General features: G+C 25.6%; 1 protein-coding gene across 1 annotated transcript; it reads right to left on the bottom strand.

Moving 5' to 3' along the window:
- Positions 1-213: 213 nt before the first annotated feature.
- Positions 214-1,411, bottom strand: LOC145828725 (glucosaminyl-phosphatidylinositol-acyltransferase PIGW-like). The gene has a single exon (XM_082936479.1). The coding sequence runs from the start codon at positions 1,297-1,299 to the stop codon at positions 214-216; it is 1,086 nt and encodes a 361-aa protein (XP_082792605.1). The 5' UTR covers positions 1,300-1,411.
- Between the last annotated feature and the right edge of the window lie 18,445 nt (positions 1,412-19,856).

Here is a 19,856-nt window from a genome sequence, read left to right as displayed (position 1 = left end):
AATAAAAAACTGAAATGAACTATGTGTTGAAAAAAAATTGATTGTTGCCTGCAAGCTGCATTTTTGCAACCCCTGACTTAGATCAAACCTTTGCATTTTTAAAGTATTAATTAAAGTGTAAAAACATTTTAAAAATTATTAAATATGTAAATCACAGTACAACTAAATACCCAATAATAAATATATAAAATAAGGTTTAAACTTTTTTTATTACTAAAACTTTATTGTTTTTCTTTTAGTATGAAGTAAACAAGTAACTGATAGAACAACTGCAGAGTAAGTAATTAATATCAAAACAGATGTTGCATCACTGGTATTAACTGTGTCAACACTAAAATTTACTAAGCCAGTTAGTACATTACTTAAAAGAAATAGAAATAGCTGGTTACGGTTTATAGCAGACTTTAGACTAAGATTTGTCAGAAAAAGTTTTGTATTATCTTTATTTTCGATCTTAGACACACACCAGATATTCAATATTTTTAGTTTAGATTTCTGAGAGAGGTAAACAATCAGTATATCTACTGTAAGAAAAAGTACCATCAAAAATGTACATTGTGAAGCTATCCACAATACATAAGTAGCATTTGCAATTCTTCTTGAAGTATCTTGAACATATAACTTGCACAGATAATAAGCTAACCATGAAACTAAACAGTAAAGAAACAAGTTCTTGAGCACAGATATCCAGTCTTGCAATACTTGTCTTTTCTTAAAAACTAAAATGCCAAATGAAACTCCCATAAAGTAAATACATAGAAAACCAAATGAAGAACTCAATCCTTCCTTGTTTTGAAGAAAAATGTTATTCCTTTTATCATTACTCAAAATTAATTTTGTCAAACTTTGATCTTGAAAAGATAACACACATTGGTACACAGACATTAAGACTAAATTGTAAGCAAAGACAGTTTTTGAAGTAACAGCAAAAAAGCAAACAAAAACACTTGAAAACATTTTAACAACTGCTAGAGTAAAAAAAAAGTTCCAATGAACTCCATACTCTGAAATGTGCTGTTGGTAGCCAGTAGAATAAATGGAAGCAAAACGCAACAGTCCTAGTATAATAAGTGGTAGAGAAGAACTAAATGCTGATAAAAATATTTTCTTTGATTTAAAGTTATTTTCAGAGTTTCTGGCTTGAGTACTGATCAATCCATTTACAAAAACAAAAACCCCTACTCCCAGATCCATTAAACTGCATCCAAAAGATTCAGTTTTTGCGAATTTTCTTGGGAAAACTTTGAAGTCAACAGCTAAAATGCTGATCATAGTTAGCACATGAACCAAGTATATCATTGACGATATTAAAGGTATGCGGTGAGATGAAACTGGGAGAAGCAAAAAATTACATTTTACACTTGTAGAACTTTTTAGATGCTTGACAACAACAAAGCCTAAAAACGAGTATAAAAACAAGGCTATATGAAATATGAAATTTGAAAAAATGGTGATCAAAAAAATTAAAGGAAGAACCAACAAAGTAAAATCATATGCGTACCTTGCCTTAAGACTTTTATTGGCAACTAAGTTGGAAAACAAAGCATGAAGCAGGACTAAACCAGGTCCAAAAGATATAATAGCCAGTATTTCTCGTGCAGTAGTTCCATTGTGTCCAGCAACAAACTTTTCCCTTTCCAGCTTTACTGATTCATCAATTAAATTCATTTGTTTAACTCTAACTAATTCTGTGTAATGATAAAAGTCAATGGTTAAGTTAAAACTATAGTTGTATTTTATTTGTAAACTATTGAGCAAGCCTAAATAAAATACAAACATTAGTTTAAATACAAATAAAATTTAATTTTATCACTGTAAGAAGATTTGTTTAAATGTAAAAATATAAACTAAAATTTTAGAATGTAATAATGTAAAAGTTAAGAACATTATGTTTAAATTCCAAATACTTTAAATGTATAAATTTCTTATACTAAAAAATTACAAAATAATAGAACACCTGAATTTAAGCTGTTTTTTTTATAAGTTGGTGAAAATTGTTAAACTATGATGAAAAATATTATTTAATCATAAATAACTAAAACTACTACTACAGTTAAAAGTTTTAACTTATTATTGAAAATTTATGAAGCTTCAAATTACAAAAAAAAAATATTTTTAGGCTATCTTTAATTTCAGCTATTAAAGTTTCTCAACTTTAAATTATATTATGCCACAAAATATCAAAACTTTTAACTCTTTAAACTAATTTAAAATCCTAATTCCTAATTCAAATCTTTAAAATAAGATAGTAAGTACTTTACCATTCCTGCAAAATTACAAATATTTTATCTATTAGTATAACAGGTTTGCCACTCTTTGAAGCAAAAAAAAAATTTAGTTACTTCTCTGTCTGAATTTTCATTTCCTTAAACTTTTATATAATTGTATATAAATTGAAAATAACTAAGAGCTTGAGTGTAATTATGTGATCACAAACTTAGTTTTATGAAGATTTCTTGTATGTGCATACATACTTATAAGTACCGAAAATTGAAGACTTAAAAAATGAATATGTTAAGTTGGGAGAATTAATGTTTTTTTTTTAATAACATAAATTTACAGAACTTATGATTTTGTTTCAATGAGTCATAAAGACAACCTATATATAAAAGTTTGGTTTCATTTATAAAAAGAAAACTATTGATTTGTATAAAAACTAAGTTTTGTATCTATTTTTGATACTGCATGAGCATATCTTTAAATAAAAAGAGACAGTTAAGCTGTTCCTATATAACCTTTTGAAAGCTTTGTAAAGACCAAATTAGAAGAAAACATTAAATATTAAGCTTAGTATTTCTATAACACTGGTTTAATAAAAAGTAGCAAACTAATTCATGGTTTGTACACAAAAGTTTGCATCCTGACATTTTCCCTAACCCTGTTTGTTGGTGGCCAGATAGGCTTAGAACTAAACAAAACAACTATATTAACAATAGGACTATGTTTTAGATGTTTTTTTTTGTTCATGTTATTTCTTTAATTATATAAATCTATACCAAAAAAAATACTTGAAATAAACTTTTAATTATTTATTTAAACTAAAATATTGTCATTTATTATTTTGTCTTAATTGAAGTAAAACAAAACCTACAAAAATCAATTGCTGATTTAGTAGAAATTTATAATTTAATAATCTAAATAGAAATAAAAGATTATCAAATTTATCTAAATATTTTCAACTCTTTTAACTGACAATACCTTATTAACTTTTAATACTTCTAAATAAACTAGTTCAGCCTTCCTTAATCTAACAGGTATTAAACCTGCTAACTAACAATTTTCACTTTGATAATTTACTAGTTATTGCTAACTGACAAACTAAAATTGCTCAAAATGGGGCCGCCTTATTATTTCCACCTCTGAGAAACCCTAGTTTACTTAATAAACATACAGAAACTTCCTATATTTAAAAAGTAAAGCACTTTTAAATACTTTTCTAATAGTTCATATTATTTAAATTACTGTTTCTATCACAGGAGGGAATAAAACGCCCACCTGTTAGCAAAAGTGTCATTTTCTACTATTGCTTTTATTATCTTGTTTTGCATTAAAAAAAAGGGAGTTTGATTAACTTGCTGTACTCACTTTATTTAGTAAAACACAATGAAAACTTTCTTCAGTTATGCTGGTTTTGAAACTTGTTTAGTTAAAAATTTATCTTATGGTCAGCTTTTTGAAAAGTGTTTTTATCAATTCCAAAGTAGATAAAATTTGTAAAACAGTTTGAAGACATTTTCAAGTTTATACGTATTTTAAGAAAACTTTTTGTACTAACTAAAATCTCGCACTTTATAGTTTATTTTATAGTGTCAATAAAAGCAGAATAAAAAATAAGTTAAGGCTATAGGGGAAGAGGTAAATATTTTTTTCAAGTTAGTCTTATTTTTACATAAAACACTAAGCTACAAATTGTTTTTTACTAATTAAAAAGATTCCAAGTAATTTAAGTAGATAAACGCAATCAAAGTCAAAAAGTTCTTTTTAGGAGGTGTAAACTAAAAATTCAAAAACAGACTGTTTTACTAAAAATACTCTTCTTCTTCAGTTTTTGATCAATTGTTAACTTTCTCAGTCTAATTTTTGGTCAACTTTAAATTGATTTGTGACAAACAGTGTAAAGACTGTGTATAAGACAGGTTTTTTTCTGAATTTTTTTTTTTTATAAAATTTAACAAATCTTTTTTTTGTTTTAAATTTAAAAAAACAATTTTGTTCAAAATTCTGGTTTGTACAAGTTATTTCAAAATTGAGATTTCCTTATAAATTGAAGTTGCTATAAAAATTAAGGAGATAGTGTTTAGTAGTGATTTATTGGGTCAAAGTAAAGGGTGTATATAAAGCAATAGTTAGATATAAGGAATACATTGGTTCTACGGGAGTTTCTTTCAAAACAAGGTGACAACAACAGAAGTACAGCATCTTTTTGAAATTACAAAAAACAGCCCTGGCCAAATTTACTACATCAAATAACATCGAATTCTCCAAAATTAAATGGCAAATGCTATTTAAAATCAACTTCTTACTGTCAAGAAAGACAGATAATTGCTCTATCTGCAATCTAGAAAGAATGGCCATTGCCTAATGCTGACAGAGACAAAGCCCTTAATGTAAGAAATAACTAATTTTTACATGCCCCCATTTTAGATCGAGTTATTTCTTAATTTTATTTTATTTTTTGTTGTAACTTTTTGTTTATTATAACATCCTAAATTTTATTTATTTATTACTGTCAGTTTATTTATAAGTATAATTTTATTATATAGTGTTTTTGCTTAGTTTTCATTTTACTATGAATCAACTTCCTTTATATTTACTTAATCCCGTAATTACAATGACTAATTAATTACTAACTAATTACTTTCTCACTACTTAATCTTACTATATTTATTTGTGTAATTTGTGATATTTTATTATTACTTAAAAAGCTCTGAAGATCTTTTTAGGAGAAACAGTGTCAGCTTAAGTAACAATTTAAAAAAGAAAAAACTTTATAAGATTTACTGGATCCAGGCTTTTACAATTAATTACGCCAGGTTTTTCTAAAGTGGGCAGTATTGCCGCTTTTAAGCCGAAAAAAATTAATAAGGCAGTGAAAATTTAAACGGGTAATTAACTACAGGGTTTCTTGCCAACCCCTGATTAAATGGTTCAGTAAAGAAAAATCTCTCAAATTTGTTTATAGACACTCAGAAATTTTCAACTATTTGAACTTACAAATACAATATTTTCCAAAATTTACAGGGTCGCTATTCTTTTAGTCAAAAAACTGTCGTGAGTGACTTTTTAATATCCTGAGTCATACTAAATGTTTGAAATCCTCAAAAAAAAAATTTTCTACCTCTAGCACAAACAACTTACACTTTATTTTTAATTTTCCTCAACTTAATAAAAATAAAATAAAAGCTGTATAGACACATGCTTCTACATTTGATGATTACTAAACTTATGAGAAAAACTTCATAAGATTCAACATTTGAAGCTGAAGTCAATCAAACTTTTTTTTAAAGGTTGTGTGTAGTTAAATGTAACCATGGTAAATAATTTTATACTATATATACTAACAAACAACCAGAATTTTTTTAGACAACTTGTTGACTAATCTAACTCTTATCACATAAAGTAATCACTTGAACGCACATGAATTAAGGGCACGTGGAAGGTAAATCACGTTTTTCACTATTTTATCTTATTTTCTTGAGTTTTAAGTAAGCTACAAAATACAATTTAAAGATTTGTAAATTCAAAACAATTTCTGAGATACAGCCAGTCAAAGTCAGAGATTACAATAGGTTCCTTATGGGAGGTGCAAACTAAAAAGGCGCAAAATGACTATTTCACTAAAAACCTATTTATTTCCTCCTAAGTTTTTTGAGATAATTACCTCAGACTTTTAGAAAATGTTCCTAGCATTATTTAGAAAACTTTGAGGAACAGAAGTTTTAAAAACTTGAAAATAACTATCTTTTATTTTGTCTAAAAATTTTATTTTTTTAATTTTTACAAATTTTGTTCCTACAGAAAATTCTAAAAATTGCAAGGAACATTTCCTAAAAGTTTAAGGTTATTATCTCAAAATAGATTTCTAGTTATTTCTAGCTATTTGCCGTTTTAGTTCAACCGGGCTATACCTCAAAAATTATTTTGAGTTTTGAAGATCTGTAAAAAGCAACTTGTAGCTTTGTTAAAATTCAATAAAATAAGACTAAATTCTAAAAGAAAATTTACCTCTTTATGCCCTAAACTTTGATGTCTTTCTTAACAACTGTTCTGGAGAAAATAAACTAAATTAGATTTCAAATACTAACATTTTAAAATAGTATACTATTTTAGTGTATACTATTTTTTAGCTTTGTTCACTGAACACAAGTATTTATAAGTTATAACAAACAGCTTTATCTATGAATTAGGGACTTATAAAATAATGATAAATATTAAATTTACTAAATTTTCAAAATAAACAAAATCAGAGGTTTATTTAAACTTTTTAACACCTAGTTTAACTGTTATATCCATAAACAGTTTTCGTTTAACATGAACTTAAATCATAATAAACACTAGTTTCAGACAAAAACTAAACAAAAGTTAAAACATTATTTCTGATAGTGAAGAGCTAGCCACTAGGATTGAAATCTTTTAAACAAGAATTTAAAAATTAATAATATCAAAAAGTTGTTGAACTAAATTGGTTATATAAATAACAAGTTATTGAAACTGGATCAAGTATATCTTGTTTAAGGTTAAGAAAAAATATGTCTTGAGATTTCAAAAAACCCATAATTATCCTGAGTTTTCCATTAAAAAAAACTATTTTGAATCAGTCTGATTTTTTTTTAATTCAAAAAATCCGAGTTAGTTTGTGGCAACCCTGTGAGTTTATAGTTTATTAATTAATAATTTAAAAAATTAAAATAAAAATCTAAAAGTTGTTTCTTTTTGCTTTTGCAAAATGTAGTTAATGTTTAACTGGTAAAGTTTATAATACTAAAAAACTTTATAAAACATATTTTTTGAATTAAGTAAGTTAAAAAAAAGTTTAAAGTTTGGTTTTTTTTTCAATTAATTATAAGAAAGCTTTTTTTAAAAACAGAACTACAGACAGAAGAGTTAGGTTTTTTGAAGTTTGGCCAACTGTAGAAGAGCTTGTATTGTCTACTATCAAGAACATAGGTGCTGCAAATACTGTGTGGCTTTAACCTTTTACAGTGTGATAAAGTATTTCCAGATAATTTAAATTAATTATTTTAATAAGAATATAAAAACCAAATGCCTATTCAGAAAGAAACTTAAAAATTTTTGTATTAAAAACACAAATTGTATCATTTTTTTTAGATTTTTAAAAGTTTTTAAGTACTAATTGAACTGTTAAAAACAGACGTTCAGAAATTTTCCAGAACTTGAACTTACAAAATCTGACATTTTGCCAATTTTTTCATTAAAACTAATTTAGCCTGATTCCTATGAGCCTTGTAACTAGTAAAGTGGCAATATCAATTATGTAGGGCAATTATTGTTCAAGTTTTGCAAGTGGGGTGTTTATGAAAATCAGTTTGGAAACCCTGAACTATGTTCACACTCTTCTTGTTGCCCTTTCTACAGGACCATCTACAACAAATTTAATTAACAACTCATATGCAAAAAGTGTAACAAAAACTAAAAATAAGATGTTCTCACACCTTTATTTGGGATATCTTCTGAAATATATATAACACTTAAAACTTTGTAAAATAAATAACTATATATGCCTACTTGTTTAGTCAAACTGACGATAATGAAACCACATTTTTAGGTTGTAGATACAAGAAAAAACACAACTTAGACCAATCATAGCCAGTCAATAAGACCACCAGCAATGAGCATCAAAAAAGGGGCAGGGCAAACTCTTAAGTCATACGTAAACACATTTTCAACATTTATAATTTACTTTGCTATTTTTATATTGCAAACAATTTAATTTCAATCTTTTAATTTTAAACTTTTGAAAATGGTTATTTATATTTATAAGTCTGTTATTCTTGTTAATTAGACCTCTGTTTGCCTTCCCAAACACAGCAAACCATTATTTTAGTTTAATTAAATTTGTTGTAATACACATTCTTATTATTTTTTTTTTTTACTTTTATCAATTTTTTATCTAGGAAATGGCCAAGGCAAATGATAGTGTAATATACATCATTTTGCTTTGGGGCCAAATTGTAAAAGATATTAACATTATTTATAAAATAAACATTTAAGAGTTTAAATAACATGCAAACTAAAAGAAACAAAAATATATATTTATTTTTGGTTCTAAGGCAATAATAATGAAAAAAAAAACAGTTATTTTTTGAGGGACCCCATGAAATAATTCAAACCCCAAACCATTTTTTTTTTTAATTTAAGACAAAGGTGCGTTCTCTAAAACAAAAATTTATAGATAGCTTCTAAGATAAGGAAAATAATTGACATTAAAGTTTTAAGTTTTTTGAAAAATTAATATATTTGCCTATAAAATTAACTTTATGCTCATTTATTTTTATGCTAAAGCCTATCAAAGCATTGTAAATGTTTGTAAATATCCAGAGTCAAATTGTAGAAATTCCGGAAATCCCCTACTATCATTAGTTGATTAAAATTTAATATCAAGGACAAAACAAGCTCAAAAAATTCAAATCAGTGACAAAACTTCAAATGTTTAAATAGTAAATTATAACTGATCAATCAGAGACAAAAAAATAATTATTATCTATTGCAATTTTTATCATAATATTGCAAAATCTAATCTGAAAACCGCTTATCGACCAAGAAAAAAATAAATTCGAAAGGTTAAATATACAAACCGATAGTACACTCAGTTTGCATATTTCACCTATATCAAGTTCATACTATGATACAAAAATATTTACTATTTTTTTAGGATTAAATTTTTTAAATAAGTTTAACTTTAATTAAAATATATATATAACTAAACAAAATTATATATTAATAGTTTGATCAGATAATAAGGATGAGTAAAAATTATATTTTAGTTTTAAAGTAAAACTGCAATTGACAAATAAATTTTAAATCAACGATATTTTTTTAAAGCAAATGTTATGAGATAGACTTAACATTTTTATTAAAGATATAAACTGACGTTTAAAAATTAAAATTTAGGTTCTAGTACAAAATTTAGAAGAAAATTATTGGTATTTACGTTATAAAATCGATTTTCATCAATAAAAACGTTTTTATAGTAAGAACTTAAGAATTAAGATTAAATTTATATTTAATTATAAAGCTAATTAAATAAAGTTTGTAGTAATTAAAACAAAAATCTTAAAATTTAATATACAGTCTAAAATTTACTAAAGTTTAGACTTTTATTATTATTTTACTTATTTTCTATAACTAAAACTGTATAGTTTATGAAATAAACAGCCTAGTCAACTTAAGCATATAAAAATACAAGCCAGGCTAACTATTGAACATATAAATTATCATAAAACTACAAATTTTTAGTATTTTTTTATAGAATTTGTAAAATTTGTTTTAATTATTTTTAAAATCATTATAATACTTAAAATATACTTAACATTTACACTTTTTACACTATACTTCATATTTTTTGCATAAACAACTTTATATAAAGTTAATTTTAATATATTAATAAAAAGAAAAATTTAGGTTTCATTTTGGCCGTAATAATTGTATAATGATTAAAATTTTTAATTTATAGCTTGCAGCTTGATAAAAAGAAAAGCATTTAATTTTTAAATAGTCCTAACCGGTTTTTTTTTTTGGAATTTTGACACCAAGATCAATGGTTATCGAATTTTTTACCATTTGAAGGCTTTGGAAAACAAGGAATTTTGTAAATTTAAACTGACAAAATCTGACTTTTTTTTTAAATTGTATCAAATTTCCTGACTTTTTTTTAAAACCCCCCATTTTTTCCTGACTTTTGTCATTTTTTAAAATTTTTCCTGACTTTTCCTGATTTCCTGACCGAGTGGCAACCCTGACCATGTGTACTAGGTAAACTATTTGTTGAGTCCTGGTGAGGGAAAAATGAATAATCTCTAGTAAAATCTAAATGAAGTGTATTTTCAAGATTTTTAATTTTATAAAAAGAAAAGATTCATTATTTTTTAACAATAATTTTTCAAAATCATTATTTGAAATACCTTCTGGAAATTTTTCTTTAATTTCAATAATAAATTTAATAAAGTTGTTGGCAATTTTTTATTCTAAACAAAATCTGAAAATAAACAAAGCTATGATAAAATTTTCTATTTAATCATAGCTTAAAAATATAAATGTATAATCTTGTATAGAAGATAAATAGTATGAGGGTCAATCTCACATTTATATTTGTTTGATTAGTGTTTATTTTTTAATTTTTCATTATATCACCCTGTTGTTACTAGTATAATTAATTAATACTTCTTGTTTTTTATTTTTGTTTATATTATTTTGTTGTTACTAAGAACAATTTGTTGAAAGTTTTAAAGTTGAAAGTCGAAAGTCAGCAAAAAACTGGGAATTCCGGAACATGTACAATCGGACCCAAATATCCATTATAAGTTTTGGACTTTTTAATTAAAGCTTTAGGTAAAGTCAAAGTTGAGAAAAACTTTAAAAATTTAAAATAACAAAATAAGTCATATTAACTACTTAGTCTTACAAAGTCATGTAAAAAAAAAAACTTCGATAAGAAGTTTAATCTTTGATACTTGTATATTAGGGACGGGTCACTTTTTTACGAGTAGTCATTTTTCCACGAAGCATCTTTTGTGCATGGCATCACTTTTGTACGAGTGTCAATTTTTTTATTCACTCATGTTTTTATAATTAACTTTTAATCATTTTAAGGTATATACTTAGTCCTAGACAAGGCATTAAACTTTATACGTGGTGTATGATTAGATAAATAAAAGTTTTTTTTGCACAAGGTTATTTAAGCAAACTTTTTGAGCGCTTTTTTGTCTTTCAATAAACATGTTTATTATATACTTTTGCAAGGATCGAAACTTCTGTATGTCGTCACTTTTGCACGAGTCGTAAACTTTGCACAAGAAGTAACGTTTGCTTTCTTAAGTTATGTGACACTTATATGTTTCTGTATTTTATTTTACTTGAAAAGGTCGCAGTTTTTTGTCACCGAAACCTGGTTGTAAATAACACATTTGCACATCTCTATTAAACCTTATATAAAAACTATTTTTAAACTTTAGTTTATAAACTTAGATAAAAGTTAATCTAAAACTAAATTAAAGTAAGGTTATACATAAATAAAATAACATAGTAACCTAAATAAAAAAAAGTTTTTTTAGAAGAAACTCTTTATAATTACAAAAAAAAAACATTAATAAAATTAAAAATAAGTTAAACAAATTAGCTAAAACTATGTTAGAAACTTAATTTTATGTTTGTTACACAATAGTCAACTGTGCAGAAACAACGTTTCCTGCAAAATTGACACGCTCCGTGCAAAAGTCACCTCTCGTGCAAAACTGTGTTTCAACAAAATTAAAATTACTTATTAAATTGGCTACTCGTACAAAATTGATGACTCTTTCGAAATTGACACTCGTACAAAAGTGATGCCATGCACAAAAGATGCTTCGTGGAAAAATGACTACTCGTAAAAAAGTGACCCGTCCCTAATATACAAGTATCAAAGATTAAACTTCTTATCGAAGTTTTTTTTTTTACATGACTTTGTAAGACTAAGTAGTTAATATGACTTATTTTGTTATTTTAAATTTTTAAAGTAAGAGTCATCAATTTTGTACGAGTAGCCAATTTAATAAGTAATTTTAATTTTGTTGAAACACAGTTTTGCACGAGAGGTGACTTTTGCACGGAGCGTGTCAATTTTGCAGGAAACGTTGTTTCTGCACAGTTGACTATTGTGTAACAAACATAAAATTAAGTTTCTAACATAGTTTTAGCTAATTTGTTTAACTTATTTTTAATTTTATTAATGTTTTTTTTTTGTAATTATAAAGAGTTTCTTCTAAAAAAACTTTTTTTTATTTAGGTTACTATGTTATTTTATTTATGTATAACCTTACTTTAATTTAGTTTTAGATTAACTTTTATCTAAGTTTATAAACTAAAGTTTAAAAATAGTTTTTATATAAGGTTTAATAGAGATGTGCAAATGTGTTATTTACAACCAGGTTTCGGTGACAAAAAACTGCGACCTTTTCAAGTAAAATAAAATACAGAAACATATAAGTGTCACATAACTTAAGAAAGCAAACGTTACTTCTTGTGCAAAGTTTACGACTCGTGCAAAAGTGACGACATACAGAAGTTTCGATCCTTGCAAAAGTATATAATAAACATGTTTATTGAAAGACAAAAAAGCGCTCAAAAAGTTTGCTTAAATAACCTTGTGCAAAAAAAACTTTTATTTATCTAATCATACACCACGTATAAAGTTTAATGCCTTGTCTAGGACTAAGTATATACCTTAAAATGATTAAAAGTTAATTATAAAAACATGAATGAATAAAAAATTTAAAAAAGCTGTTAAACTAAAATCCAAAACAATAAAACTTGAGTTTATAAACACTGGGTATATAAATTAACATAATCTGTTAGTTGACTCCCATAAAAAAGCGACATGTTGCTTAAGCTAGACATTTTTAAAACAAAAAATTCTATGGTTTAATTATGATTTAAGCTGTTTTTAAGATTTTTTAACTGAAAAGTTAATAGAAATTGAAATGTTATAATAGCTTAGTTTTAAAGATGGCTAATACAAAAAAGGATACTGGTTATATATGAACCTTCTCTTAATCTAACAATACTAAAAAAAATTGCACTTAATTATCAATACTAGACGCACTATAATTTTAAGTATAAAAATCTATAGCATTTACAGACACTTGATTATAAAATCTTATGTTATGGTAACTCAGCCCAAAAGAAAATAATAAAATGTGTGTTATAATTCTTTTGATAAATTTATTTTCTCAAAATTTTTCACTAGAATTAAAAAACAAGTATGTTATGTTAAAAATATTAACTTTTTTTTTCTTATTTTTACATAATTAATTTATAATTATATATCAATTTATAGTTATACCTATATCTAAATAGCCTAATATTTTAGAAATTAGTACTTATATTTATTTATTTTTGATAATATGTTAATATAAAAGTTTAAATTTTAAAAAAAAACATTGTTAAACTTAGTGATTTAAAAGTTTATAAAAGAAATTCAATCTATAAAAACAAATTTCACCCGGTTGTTGAAGTATTCTAGTTTAATCAAGTAAATTTTTTTTATGACTATTTCAACTCAGCTATTTATTTCAGATCTGCATGTTTCTGAATGAAAGAAAAATATTTCGATATGTAATTAGTAAATTTATTAAGTTTTTTTTTTTAATTATCTAGTTAAGTCATAAAATTTTCTTGTCTTCAAATGTAATCCAATCGAATTGCCATTGACCAATTTTGTAGAAAGATTTTTCAAAACGTTTAAATATATAAATCAATTTTGGTATCCTCTTAGATTTTTTTTCTAAAAAGCTAAAAGTTTGTTGTTTTCAGCTTTTTAACATTCTAGTATAAACATTAATAAAGCTTACAATAGAAAATACAAATATTTATTCTTTATATGCTTCATAAACACTTTTATAAATCACAATAAAAATTTTGGAATTTCACAAATTATCTAAGTTCAAAAACTAATGAAGATAAGTTCTTTAAATAAAATTAAAGGAATAAGTTTCAGCAATATAAGTTTATATAAATTATAAATTTTATAACTACAATCAAAGTTTGCTATTTATATATTTTTGTGCTTAAATTTAACTTTTTTAACGTTTAATGCTACAGACATCAGTTTAATAATAATATCTCTATTTAATTAGTTTAGTAAAAAAAATAAAATAGATGCTTTCTAAAACTTTTTCAGAAGGTTTGCAATAATTTTTTATTAAAGCTAAAAACACAGGATAATAGATAGATATTTTAGTATACAAAACTTGTTCATTATACTTTATGTGCTACAGTTGTATTTTTAACTTTTTGTGATACTAAGTATAAAATTGTTTGTATTTTTAATTAACTTTAGTCTAATACTTTTTATGTTTAAGATATTATTTTTAAGAAAGAAAATAAAGAGTTTTGACAAAACATTATATACTTGGTAGACTTTAAAAAACAATTTTTAAGTACGACTTACTTACTATTTAATAGTAATGTTAGAATCAATAGTTTTATGAAAAGCTCAGAAAAGTTTATCATTCAGCTAATGTCTATAAAATCATTTAAATATTTTTTAGTTATTGTATTTTACACTTTTTGTAAATCTAGATAACCATTTCCTATTTCAATCTACTACAAACGAAAAACAACTAATCTTAATTATTTTTTATTTTTAACTAGAAATTAAAAATGAACAATATTTTTCACTTTTTTCTATTCCAAATTTCCAACATTATCAAACTGAATAGAAAACGTGTTAATAAGTACATGTTATTTAATTATTTTAGTTCAGCAGTGTGACATATACTTTTTTATGATAACCAACATTTTATAAATATTTTTTACAATCATTTTGCACTACATTTTTTCCATAGACTTATTTTAATAAAATCATAAAAGTAAATTTCAAATATTTCATACACACCTGAAAATAAGTTTTTTTAGTTACAAATTTTCATTTAACTTCAGATGTGAATTAACTTGGAAAAACTTGCTTATATCTATTTACAATAACAGAGATAACCATGTAATATTGGTCAAGACTTTATAACGTATCCAAGTGGTGTAGAACTCTATAACCGAAAGTTTTTTTTCGAGCATCAGGTCTTTTAACCAAATATTTTGAGCGCGTTTTTTTTATCAATAAAATAATATAAATAACTCAATAAAGTTAGGCTTTTATAACAGTTTGTTAATACATTTATGTCTTGTTTTAATCTCCAAAAATATAAGTAGCTAGTTCTTTTTTTAAAATATATGCCTATAATGGAGTATTAAAACACTCTCAATGATATGGGAGTATTACAATACTAGATAGATTTTTTTTGTTTAATAGATTTATTAACAATCTTTATTTAACCACATAAAAATTGCGTTAACGACATTAAATAGTTTACAAAGCGTTTTTTTCTCGTTTCAATAGTTATTTTTATCAAAGTAATCATATGAACTTAAAATTTTTTACTTTATATGTCTAACATTGAATTAAATCGTTTAATTATCTAATGTTTTGAAGTATTCAACTTTTTTTATCTTGTTTAAATATTTAGCTATCAAATATTATCAAGTACTTTAATTTCTTATAAACGTTTATTCAAACTAGTTTCACATTATATCTAGATCAACTTATTGAAACTACTTAACTTATTTGAAGTTAACACTGGTAACAAGTTAATGTTACAACTAAATATATTAAATAAAAAAGTTGGATAACTGAGTTTATTAGGGTTCAAGTAAAAAATGTTTTAGGAAAAACATATTGTAATTTCAACAACAAAAAAACGTATAAAATTCGAATTTAAACAACAAAAGCTAACAAAAAACGGCTGTAAATGAGTAAAAGTAACGTAAACGGTAAGCTTTAAAATAAAATAGTTCAAATATTCAAAGCAGCTTTTTGAAGCACTTGAATTTTAGCCTGCAACTGTTTGCACTTTTCCCTGGTCGAAGCTACTTCCTCTTCCACTTTACTCTGTGCAATCTTCAGTCTTTCAACCAAACATCGCGACTCATTTTCGAAATCGACAAAATGAACTGCAGGGAGGTTCGGACCGCTTCGAAGCAGATACTTCTTCATGGTTTTCCCCGGCCTCGGAAAAACTATTTCGTCGCAACGTTCCTTCACAACCATGTCGCTCACTTCGATGTTTTCATCGGTTTTGAAAAGAGCAACTCTGTGCATCAAAAAAACAGGGTTTTCCCCTTTGACGAGGAAGTGAATTTTAATCGAGGCCTCAAACTCCGCGTACCCCATCTCGTGGATTTCGAACGGCTCCTTGAAGACCCACCTCGTCGGCGAGTTGTAGCTCTTGTCTAAATTGAACTGAACTTTTTTGACGTATTGTGACATTCTTTCGTCGTGATACGGTTTGACGTACAGCTTCCATGAGTGTGTGCAGCCGTTTGAAGGTTCTTTTAGTTTTACTGCAGTGTTGCCGTACACAATTGCTTTGGAAAAGCAGTTTTGAATTGATTCATTTGATTTTTCTGAAACGAAAACATATATTTTTAATTCAAAGTTGATCAACTGATTAAGCTGGTTTTTTTTTCCTAAAATGTCTACGAGCATCTTCTTATTTTGATTTAATTGAAATAAGGGCAAATGTAAAACTACCATTTTTTAATTTAATATCAATTTAAAGAAAAGCTTTTCAAATAAAGCAACATTCTTAAAATATTTGACTTATTAAAAAGTTGAGCTTAAAAATAGTTTGTATAAAAATTATTCAATTTTTTATTTAATAAAAAAAAAGTTTTGTATAAAGACTTAAGAAATGTTATAAGCTAGGCAAATCTAATTAAAAATAACGAATGATTGAAAAAACATATTAGAAAAGCTAATACCATTTTATATACAAGTATATATGAGAAACCTTTATTTTTTGTATGTATAAAACAACAGATAAAATTTCATTTAGTAATAACTTGTTATTTTTAAACTTATGTTAAAAGTTTAGTTTTTAAAGTTAGAAAATATAAACTCTGTAGTATATTTAAATTTTTTGAAAACTTATTGTAATCAGTCTTGTTTTATCAATTTTAACAACTTACTTTATACTATTAAAAACACCCTTATTTTAATGAAGCAATAATTTATTACCTAAATTCATAGAACTAATTGTAACATCTATTTCCTTAGATTTCTTTTGGTCTACGTTTGACGTTTGAAACTTATGCTGTGTATTTCGGTTGACAACCAAACTTTGAAAGCTGTTTTTCCTCGTTGCACCTGTTATAAGGCTTTGAATCAAATAATTTGAAGAGTCCAGAAGGTTGATTTCTTTGCGAAACTCCTTCACAAACTTACAGTCTAATCTATCTTTCTTGTCTGAACTACTAAAACTAATTTTATGCTGCAAAACCACTACTTTAACGGGTTCCATCCGCAAGAACACCTTGATCACCGCTTCGAACTCAGCGTAACCGATCTCTCTTACTTCGAAGGGCGGCCTGGTCACCACTCTTATCGGGCTATTGTAGCTGGTGTCCAACTCGAAGCTAACTTTCTTCACTGAAGTATTTTCCACCGTCAGGGGTCGCACGTACAGCTTCCACGCGTGAGTACATCTGTTGACCGGATGATCGAGGACCTCAGCCGTGTTTCCGTACACAACAGTTAACTTGTGTTTGTCACTTTGTGATTTCATTTTTAACAGAATGTTGTATATATAGATCTGTGCAGACGATTTTAATAAAACATAACCAAAAAAAATTACAATAAATTTTACACTTGCTTAGTTTAATTGATTAAGAGCAAATGCTTAAATTTTAGCAATGGTTTTTGAAAACATATAAATTTAAATCTTTTGTAAATCTTAAAGTTCTAACTGGTTTCTAATAAGATTTTTTTTAATTCTTTCATAATTTGCAAGATAAGATTGTTTTACATTTGTTTAAAAATCTATATGAACTGAACATCTAGCATAAAGAATTTGTTTGTTTACTATCCAATTCTATATTATCAATTATTGCTTAGAATAAGATTTACTATGTGACTAAATTGATGATTTATATTAGCAGTAAGCTAATTGTACTTACAACTGTTTTCTCTAGCTGATATTTTTTTAGTAGATAAATACTTAATTGTAATAATTTCTACTTTATACACTAAATAAATAACTGTTCATTCATTATTTAGTTTAATTGTACTTTGTAATTTTAAAGTCTAGTTTATCAAAAATGAGTACATAGCAATATTTTCCTGGAACTTGTTTTAACAATTATTATCAAGTAGTAAATCATGTATGCTTAATTTTGAAAATTTGTAACACAATTGCTATTTTCATATTACAGCATTCGGTATTAAATAATATCTCCTCTCTAGCAACCAAGCAAGAGTTAAGTTTGGGTATAAATTCAAAGTTTTAAGTCTAAAACTTAAAAAGTTTTTATTGTAAAGCTAACTTTGAAGTATACAACAGTAAAAAAGTAAACTTTAATGTTTTTTTTTGAAGCTTTAAATTTTTGAAAAAGAATATTTATTCTTAAAAGCATTTTTATTAAAAGTTTATTTTGCATTGAAAATGTCTAATAAATTGATGAAAGCTTTGTAAATGATAGTTCGGTTTGTATTTCACTTGACAGATTGTTTATGAGCTATATTATAGCCTTTTTGATTATTCTTAAAAGTTTTCAATCTTATATATCTTAGATTTTAATCTTAAACAAAAGAACCATATACCAGGGGTCGGTAAACTGCGGCCCGCGGGATAGCTGTAAATGTATTTTGCCCTGAAAGTCAAAATCTGCGACCCGCGAGGTACGTTTTTAGCTAAAAATATAAATTTTGAAAACAGATAAAAAAAAATGTTGTTATAAAAACTTACAATTTATCTAATTTAATGATTACTTTTTTAGTACACTGTTATTGCTTATTTTATCACATTTTTGATTTAAAACAGTGTTTTTATATTGCTTACTAAAATAATTTTAAAAAAACTGCGGCCCAGGGAAGACTTTTTCTATAGTGTGCAGCGCGCGAAAACAAAAGGCTGCCGACCCTGGCTATGAAAAATTACTAGCTTGGTTAAATCAACTTTTTAAAAAATTAATAAAATAATTAAAAAAAATTATGGATCATATTGTTTTAAGAAACAAACTTAATCTACCGTATAGATTTCGCACAATTACTTTTTAAATCTTTTAAACTTTAATCTGTATAAAAAAAGTTCAAAATAAAGTTATATATACGTAACAAATATCTTAGCAAAAAGCATTCAACAGTAAATAAACTTTTTTTTAACATTTTTATTAGTATCAAAAATACGATCAAGTCTGCAACTATACTGCGCAGTAATGTGCATCTGTCGCCCCAACCCTCAAGTTTTCTGATGAAAAACCTTCCATGCAAGGGAAATCACATAAAAATATTAGCTTTTTAGCTTTACTACCGTCGCAAAAATAACCCCTTTGTAAATTGTATGGAAGCTTTAAAATTAGACCTTCAAGTTTTTGGCTGAAAATTTTTGTACATTAAGGTGGCAATGATCACAAAAACACATTTTACGCGTTTTAAGACGATTTAAAAAAAGTTTCAAAACAAAAGTTTTTTATTTTATGTACTTTTTTAAATTTATTGGTTATTTTTAAGTTTTTTTGCGAAAATAAAAATGTGCCTCCATGAAACTTTCTTCAGATCATCTTAAAAGGCGTAGAACATGTTTTTGTGATAATTGCTACATGTACAGACATTTTTAGCAAAAAACTTGAAGATCGAACTTTTAAGGTACCATACAATTAGTATAAGGGTTGCTTTCAGAAAAATATTAAAATAGCGACGGTCAACATTTTTTAAGATAAAAAAACTGAGCAAGAGATCATTCGTTTAACAAAATAAAAATTTTCAATTCTTATTGAAATAAAATTCTACTTGAATATAAGTTGGAAATGTGTTTTATAATAAACGAAATATGTCTTGCACAGTGTTTTTATCTTAAAGGAATGTTATTTTCAATAGTTCTCAAACAGACTTTTTTATCAAAACCAAAAACTGTTTGATCCTTATACAAAAAAGGTAGACTACCTAAATACCATTCATCCTAGTTATAATGTTATTAAGAATAAAAACTTTTGTTAAACTGAACACAATGCAGTTCGTTAGCTGCTAGTTATAATGTTGAACAAAAAAATAAGTTTAACTAAACACAATAGCTGTGTTCGTTTTTCCTTAC

Source organism: Thalia democratica, chromosome 2 (genome assembly GCF_965202585.1).
Source record: "Thalia democratica chromosome 2, ktThaDemo2.hap1.1, whole genome shotgun sequence".
NCBI lineage: Eukaryota > Metazoa > Chordata > Thaliacea > Salpida > Salpidae > Thalia > Thalia democratica.
The sequence above is the reverse complement of the archived record's forward strand: the minus strand, read 5'-3'. Positions and strand labels throughout refer to the sequence as shown.

What these genes read in the sequence shown, in the direction of transcription:
- LOC145828725 (XM_082936479.1), bottom strand. Translation starts at nt 1,299, where the DNA reads ATGATATACTTGGTTCATGTGCTAACTATGATCAGCATTTTAGCTGTT.